This window comes from Lichenostomus cassidix, chromosome 4, assembly GCF_008360975.1.
Source record: "Lichenostomus cassidix isolate B80296 chromosome 4, HeHo_3.0, whole genome shotgun sequence".
Lineage (NCBI taxonomy): Eukaryota > Metazoa > Chordata > Aves > Passeriformes > Meliphagidae > Lichenostomus > Lichenostomus cassidix.
Genome location: NC_139484.1, coordinates 56,506,324 through 56,515,348, shown reverse-complemented (window position 1 = coordinate 56,515,348; position 9,025 = coordinate 56,506,324). Strand labels below are relative to the sequence as shown.

Genomic DNA, 9,025 nt, shown 5'->3' with positions numbered 1-9,025 from the left:
GTGAAAGGTGAAAGGCAGTGGGGTTGGAATGAGATGATATTTAAGGTCCATTCCAACCCAAACCATTAAAGGACTTCCATGCACCTGTCAGGACTAGGCATCACAGGAACATACTCCTGATATCAAAAACGGTCAACAAAGTTATTACTGCTGATGTCCAACAAATTGAGCATGTATGGGAAGAAAACCAAAATAAAACCTGAGACTTCCTTGAAAATCAAAAATTGCTCTATTAAAAAAATACTTGCCTTGCAACATAGCTCTCATACACCAATTTAAGATAAGTGAGTCATTTCTGATATAAAAATGTGAAAGCAGTAAACACAACATAACATATAATGCATGCAACCTGTTTGCCTATGCAATAAGGATTTATCTAGCAAAGCTTCTAATAGAACTACATGAGTCAGCCTAAAAAGACCTAGAATCCAAGGTAGTGCTGTTGCAACACACATCTTTGTACTCACAGAAAATTGACTCCTCTCTCTCCCTCTCCCCCTGATGCTCAATACTTCCTTGCAGTTCATCTGTCAGGCAGAACTGCCTCCAATTGAGAATGAACCTCAGCTCTGCTTGATAGCATCGCTCTCCTAGGCAGTGGTGATGAATGGAAGCAATGACAGCCTACACAGCCTAAAGCTCAGCAGAGTTACAAAGGCACAATTTAAAATCCAAGTTTATTTCATCACAAATATGATAAGGATGTTTTAGTCAAAATTGAGAAATATTTTTAAGCCTACTGTGATTTTTGGGTTTTTCTGTTATTAGAACTGTGAGCTTACTAATGAGCATTCATTGGCATTATATATTTACGATCTTTCTTAAAATTCTGTAGGCAGTGTTCTTCTAAATCAGGGTATACTGAAGTCCTAGAAAAAGCCTAACTAGACTCAAGCTTGGTAAGTATGGTTGATAAAAGTTACTATGAATAAGACATACAGAAATGATACATCAAGTGTTTTTTGACAGCCTTCAGAGTCTAAACATCTCATACCACTACATACAGAAAAATTTCCTTGAGATAAAGGTGGTCCCACTGCAGCTCCCTCTGCCAGCTGCTCAGTACTTACACAAAGCTATTTGCTTCCCTGCAGTCAGCAAAATTAGCAGTCTGAATTTCTCAGAAAGAGCGCTTACTCTGAAGAAGTTTTAAAATCAAATTTTGTTTAGCACTTGTGAAGAGCATTCCAAAGCCATGATTCCACAATACTGAGTTGGTACAACTCCTAGTTTACTCACCATGGAGGAGCCTGGTTTGTAAGACAAAATGTTGCAGTGTTTCAGGAACTTCACAGAGTTTGATTACATTTGGTCTATAATTAAGTTGGATCTATCCTTGCTCTCCACCACCAAGATTCACAACTGTAGCCCAACAGCTGAGCTGGCACAGTAGCCACAGCTGGGCAAATACTAAATACTGGCTTTAAAAGTGATCTCACCAACTACGCTGAGTCACAGAAACAGACTTGGAAATAAATTATTAGACTACAAAAAATTTTGCACCACAAAAAAATTAAGACAAAAGTTGAAAAGTTTCAACGAACTCACCCTAAATTAAGAGGTGAGTAAATCAACAGCGTGCTTGTGATTGTAAAACTATTATACTTGAGGGGAAATTCTGCTTGGTTGATGAACATCTGAAAGGCTTCAAAAGATTAATTAAATAATCCTGTCAAAACCAGTTGTTTCTTAATGCTCCCAGAATGAATAATACTAATTATGAATATACACTGTACTCAATGTGTGCTTTTGGAATTAATTTGGCAGCTGTGACTCTAGCTGAAATATCACTGCTTGAATAGATTTTATTTTTGGAGGGATTTATCAGTTGAAGAACTTAATTTATTCACTACTTAACTTCTGATGCTCTTCTATACATCCCTGTTAAGACAGGAGCTTTTCAAGAAAACCTGAATAAACAGCTATATTTATGGATAAGAAATTTGGTGTTGCTGGTTTTTTTTTCGTTTGGTGGTTTGTTCCCCCTCAGTCACCTCTAGAGTTCTGAGAGGACCATCCAGGGTCAGAGAAGCAGCTGTGACCTTTCATTAAAGATCCACTTTTAGATATCCAAGGAATCCCTATAAATCATGAACGAAACCAGAAGAACAATCGCAGAGATTGCAGCAAGAGGAAGGAATGCAGTCTGACGGCCTGCTGGGCCCCTGCCAGGCTTTGGGAGTTCAAGAGGAAGTGCTGTGACTGCAATACCCTCCACAGCAGTGCCTGGAGCACACCCTGGCATTATGGTGGCCCGAGGGCAATGAAGTCACAGCTCCACAGCAGGCAGGGATGTACCAGCCACATCCCAAAGCCCAGCTGTGCTGCTTTAGACCCAGGAACCACAACTCAAGTGTCAAAACAAAGCCCCAGGGGGATTCAGGCCAGGACTCGTGCCTCAGTGCAGTGAGCCATTACCATTCCACTGCCACCACCGTGTGCCCAGCAAGGGCTTTGCCTCAGCTGATCCTGCTTTCACTCAGCTTTGCTGTGTAGGTGTTAAGTCCAATTGTAGTAACTGACTACATAAATTACAACACCCTCAAGATACAATATTTTTTCATTCACACGGTGTGTGCCCTTAAAAACCAAATTAATAATAGGTTGGCATCAATACCTTTTTCCCACAAGTGGCCAAAGCCAACTGCTACAGAAATAGATCTGAAGTAAAGCCACTGATAACCCAGTTCTTATGCTCATTCATGTCCCACATTTGCAAGAATCCTACTTTATGGAAATTGGAATTTAATACATTGCATACTTTGCAAGATCACCAACTCTGAATACTAAAAAAGAAATATTGACGCTGTACTTTTCCTTTTTTAAACAAATATTACAAAATTGAATTTTATTGAGTTTCACACAAGATGCACTTATAAAATTGATACAGAATGTCATTCAACAGAAAAAAAATGAAAGCAATTTCAAGCTTTCTTTAGCAACTGCTAAATAATTATAAAATAAGATACACCAGATTGACAGATAATCTTAATTTCAATGTGTGAACATCTCCAATTAGTATAAAATACATCAAAAATTAAAGATTTTCAATTTTTTCCACAGCACAAGCCCTCTTCTTTTTACTTTCATCCCTGAACATAACCACAGATTTTGGCCATTTGTCCCACTACTCTCGTGGGAGAGGAGAGGCTGAAAGACTGCAGCAGGGAGTTCCCAGCAGAACAGACCAGCCCAACCTGTACAGCAGAGTTCTCTCACTACCAAGTCTGCTCAGATATGTAACTCTGTCCAACTGCCTCCATCTGCTATATTACTGTACTCCTGCAAGTTTCAGAGATTAGCAGATACATTAAACTTTCACATGTTCATACAGCAAATAAACTTTGGCTTTTCCATTCTGACAAATTATGAAACTAGCAAAGAGCAAATTGTCTTCATTTGTTCAGCACTGAAGTACTTCTCTGATACTTTCCCTTGGAAAGTAAAACTGGTGCTTACTTGAATGTCTGAAAGGCATTTTGGAAGTTAATGCTGTGTTTTAATAATAATGGAGAATTTATCATTAACTAAGGGGTCTCTCCTGATACAACTCTCCAGCCTATGTTTTGAGCTCAAATTTAATCCATTCTTGGTCTGAGGATTCCAAACCTTCTTTTGTCAACCCTCCCAACTCTGCATCTCACACCAGAAATTAAGATGCATTTTAATGCATAAATGCTCTTTATAGATCTAGTCCATCTACTTAAGTTTGACTACAACCAGTCAATTACATTAAATGGATAATTATGATTTGATTGTCAGTATGAGTTTTTATAGGCATGTTCTCAGGCAAGTTAATACACAGATGTCATTCTTCTAAGAGTTAAATGCAAAATGCAGTGCAATGCTCTTTTCTGCTGTGTTAATGCCATACATACAGTTCCAACATGACACTTGTTTGCCTCAATTAACACTGCCTTTCCTTAACATTAGAAGTGCCCCTTTAATATTTTTTCTACAGCAACAAAAAATTCCTCAGCTTTTAAAAATAATTTTCTAAATAATTTGCCTCACAAGACACACAACACATGAAATGAATATGCTTCATATTAGCCCAGTTAAGCAGAACCTTCATTACTGTGATCTTTCCTTGGTGTTTTGTATTCAGATAAAATACTATGCAGTAAGTCTTTCACTTAAAGGCAAAATTTTATTCTGATTACAAGATTTTTCAAGATACATCTTGAAAATATTTTTGTTGACAAGAATAACTATCTTGACTTACTGCTTTATGTACCAATGCTTTATGCGTTTGTTGATATAAGCACAAGTTTGGAATTCTGCTTGCAGATGTTTAATAAAAGACAGTAACTGGATAGGCAAGCTTCCGGTCAAGTCGTCATACATTTCCAGGAATATCCTTACACTGGAGGAACCTTCATGAAAAACAGTGTTCTGGAAGCATGGTTTCATAATGCAGAACAGGATTATGCTTTTTTTCCAGTCTCTTTTCCAGAAAAGTGATACTGCAGCTCTGCCACCAGGCTAGAGACTCACGATCCACCACATTTTCCAAGAGGCAAGTTAAAGATCACTTACTTGACCTGACCAGATACCAAGCCAAGTTACTTGTAGAAAGAAATTAATATTTTTTTGCCATTAATAATTTAAGTTTTTAAATAAATATTTATGTGCCTTTTGGCAACTGTCCATTCTGGTAGCATCTGCTGTCCCAACAGCTCAGTATCCTTAGCACATTGATTTAAAAAAAAATAAATTCTTAGTCAATTCTGTTTCCACAAATAGTAAACCTGTCTATCTCCAACAAGTCTTTCTTTGCAGACCTGTGTTTTAATTCTGAACTGTCTTGGCTTATATCTTTTTCTTCTCCATCAGGAGTTGTCAGAAATTGATCAGAATTGCTTGTTACAAGTAAAGATGGCATATTCTCCTTCTGATGCACTGGTTGATTGGTAACTGATGTAGATCCATTTTCATCTGTGGAAATTCCTGTTGGAACAGAAGACAATGACAAAGATAATAGTGAATTTAACACAGACATACTGATACAATGTGTAACATTCAGATTCATCCAAAGCTATCCTGAAAAAGTGTGCTGCATCAAATCAGCAGAAGCAACAGAAAAATGCTTGCTGGAAGCCACTACCTCTTTTTAGCTATACTGTAAGAGATTTCCTTTTCTGATTTAGAAAACATATAGAAAAACAAATAGACAGAAAAAACAAATTCTACAGTAGTTTAAATAATCAGCAAGAGCATCAGCAGCAGATATTAGGGCATTAATTTTTGTTGGTTTAAGCAACAAGATTTTTGACAGTCCTTGTGTGAACCACACAAATATTTTTTACTGAAATGAACAAAAGGAATCTCTGTGGCAGGAACTAGATGTGTCTAATCCTCTACATAAGTACAATAAACCTGCCTTCTCCAGGGATAGCTAATAAATGACTCATGCACTGCTACACACTTTAATAGCACTGGCTCCTAAAGCAGTGCTATTAAAGATGTCTATTTTTATTACTGTCTCTTACTTCAGTGGAACTGAACACTGGCTTCATTAACCTAAGATATTGGTAAGTAATATCCCTGTATTTTTTCTGTACTTTGTCAAAACACTTAAGGAATTAAAATGCACAAGCAAATGGCAAGGAAGTAATTTTTTTCTTATTTACTATCTCCTCACAAAGACTGAGTTATGGTTTCTAAAGGAATCTGAAAAAATCGGACTGATGTGGCAAATACTGCAGACCAGCCCAAGGAAATGTTATTTTTTGCAATGGCAGCACTATCCAAATTACTACAAAACCTTATTTCTGCCCACAGTATGCCATCCATTATTTGAAGGTACTTGAGTTACCCTCTACAGTCTTATGCAAGTTAAAGGTACTGAACTTGCACTGAGAGAGAAGACAAGTAATGCTAACTGTAGAACTTGGTTACAAACATAAGTATTTTTTAACCCAGCAGCTTCCAGATGTAGCTGGTCAGCCTATAAATTATTACCAGTAATTAGAGCTTTCATCCTTTAAGAGTAAGTTCAAAATTTTATTCTTCAAAATTTTAACTGTTTTTGTGGACAAGGTGGAAACTCTTTAGAAAACAAACTGACTTAAACTATAAGCTGTCAGAAAGGAGACCAGACTAATTAATTCCCTTACTCTCATTCTAATCAGATGGGTTGAGAGACTGTATTGAAAAAAACTGATAAGAGAGACATAGAGATTGACTAACATTGTGGAGCCCACTAATAATAATGCAAACACACAAAAGCTGGGGGAGGTAAAATCATTCTTTCATGTTATCCAGATTTCTAGTAAATAAAGAGCTGTTAAAAAAATAGAATATCCCAAAAAACCTGTAAAATTGAGCTTTTTCCATCACCAGTGGAAGCTAGGAATACTCTGAATAAAACCCACAAAAGCTTTTTGGTTGCTACTTTTCACTCAAAATCTTTCCATTGGAAGAAATAAGCATCCCTGCTGTTTCAGCTCCAAATAGTCTTCATGAATTATATACTGTAAGTTTAAGGCTCAATATAAGGAAGTACAACTTACTAAGTCTCATATCCAAGTGTAGTGATAGAATGTTTAATTAAAACATTATCATCACGATAGTCCTCTAATGAAATGCAAAAGACATTCAGACCAATTAATATTGCATCCTTTCACCATGAGAGTAAAGTAACTGTATGAATTTAAAAGTAAACGTCTGCACCAAGTTTCTTCCTGATGTGATTTGACACATGTGAGCTATAGAGATTTATGACAAACACTGACAGATCCTTAACTCCCCCCTTGCTGGCGAGACACTCTGACGACTAACAAGCACCTTGCATTTCAGGCTGTCCAAGTTGTTGGCAAGCAATGGAGTGAACACAATAAAAGCCTCACTGTTAAGTTCTCTAAGGCCCTCAACTGAGCTTTTCCCAGAGGAAGATACAATCCAATTCAGTTGACAGGAACAATGAAGGTTTCTGTTTCGTTCTATAATGTGTCACACAGATACAATAATGCCATATTCCCATTATAAATTAACCGCTAATGCCGAGGACCTGCATGAGAAAATTGTGCTGCATAGACTTGAAACAGGGTAGAGACCCACTGAAATTCCTATTTGGGTTTCATACAGCTTTTCAGTAATGTGTTCGTGACAACTACAATTAATTATACCTATGCATAAACCTACCATGTTTTACACTGATTTCTGTGAGAGCACTGTCACAGGTGTGTAAATATTCACTTATTTATGCAGTGACATGGCAGAGGGGGTTGGACTAGATGGCTTTAAAATTTCCTTCCAACCCAACCCAAACCATTCTACGATTATGATTTTAAAACAAAAGTGTGCTCTCTATTCCATTGCTTCTATCACCTCCACATACCACAGTGAAATCTCATCACAGATATGAGTATTTATTACCAAAAGATCTATGAACTAAAAGCAATAAATTCTATTACATTTACACATTTACACACTTGTGTTCACAGCTGTGATATGGCAAAATTAAGGTCCAGCAACAGGGTTTGTGCAGCAGACACTGTCATCCATCTAGTTTAAAATTAAATTTAGTTTGAAAAAATTTCACTGAAAACAAACCAAGACAGTTTGCCTTACCTTGGGTAGATTTAAATGTGCCTTGCTGTTTGCCAGCTGGCTTCCCTGGGGTGGCAGTCAGGATAGGATTGAATAATTTCTCCTCCATTTTTGCTTCTTTTACATATTGACATGATTTCCCCAGCAATACAATGCTGTTAAGGACTTTAAGAGATATTAACCTGGCAAGAAAAATTGTTTACATATTTGCATTAGCATATTAATTATAATTGCATATTATTAACACTGCAATTATTCATATGAAAATAATTGCATTTAGTTAGTGCTTAGAAGGATTAGCTAACAAACCCTTTCAATATCAAGATCAAAAGGTGATTTTGTTTTCCTAACAATTTGTCTCAGATTAAATGCCTAACATTCTTTTTCCTCCAGAAAGTATCTACAGAAAAACATCAAATTTTATTATTTAACTAAAGGACTACAAGGACAGTTAAGCAGCCATTTAAGTCATGAAATATTTAAACACAGAATTTAAAAGGGCCCTCAACAGTGCAAGTCCAAATTAAATGCACCCAAATTAGGTGTGCCCAGCCAAGGATCTCTAATAAACTTGGAACCACAGGACAGCAAGTACAGAATCATGGAATCATTAAGGTTAGAGAAGACTTCCACGACCATTGAGTCCAACCATTAACCCAGCACTGCCAAGTCCAATATCTAGCTTTTACAAACTACAGGCTAATCATAGGAGGTCCTTTTTTGATATCACAGAGGACAGTCCATGAAACTCAACAAATCCAAAGAGACAACACTGCATTACCATCCAGCTGATGGCAGATTCTTTTTCTACTATGACTAAATTGCAGTACAAACTTGAGCAAATCACGGAATCTCTTTCAGACACCTGTCTTCTCAGTTGAAGAGAAGGAAGGCCTCATCTACCATCAAGTACTTTTGGGTTTATCATTCAAATGAGTTTTGCAAAATCTAATTTCCATTACTAGCAACACATAATTGGAGACCAATGTCCACTCCAGGGAGCAAAAGCTCACTGCAGAATGACAAGGAAAGAGTGATCTATTCCCTGTATGATGAATGAAATATTCTCTACGCAAATCAAGCTATGTAACAAGAGTGAACCAAATGCAGACTCTGAATTAATTCTCCAGTCTCTGAAAAGTCTGTTCATCATGTACATCACTAACAGACTAAAAGGACAATTTGAAGTGAACATTCACAGATCCATGGAGCAGGTCTAACTGTTTAATCATGAAGTGACCCAAGCACACTCCAGCAGCAACTCCCCTATCTCTCACTGAGTAAATGCAATCAGAACTTGTCAAACAGAAAAACAAACTACACTGCATTTTTAAGGGACTTTTATGCAATACATTTACTTGTAGAAGAAATTTAGAGAAATGGAAGAATGAGCAGAGCACACCACTTTCAGTACTCAGAAGAAAGTGACATTTTAGTATCCAAGCAACCACAAAGAAGATATCATTTTATA

General features: G+C 36.9%; 1 protein-coding gene across 2 annotated transcripts in view; it reads right to left on the bottom strand.

Annotated features, from left to right (window-relative positions):
* Nucleotides 1–2,812: 2,812 nt before the first annotated feature.
* The window catches only part of TAPT1 (transmembrane anterior posterior transformation 1), a 50,891-nt gene continuing 44,678 nt past the window's right edge, over nt 2,813–9,025 (bottom strand). For both annotated transcript variants that reach the window (XM_085059291.1, XM_085059292.1), the window contains 2 exons: nt 7,576–7,736; nt 2,813–4,950 (listed from right to left, as the gene is read on the bottom strand). In XM_085059291.1, coding sequence (XP_084915417.1) covers nt 4,721–4,950; nt 7,576–7,736 — 391 coding nt within the window. In that variant the 3' untranslated portion in view covers nt 2,813–4,720. The remainder of the gene's footprint in view (nt 4,951–7,575; nt 7,737–9,025) is intronic.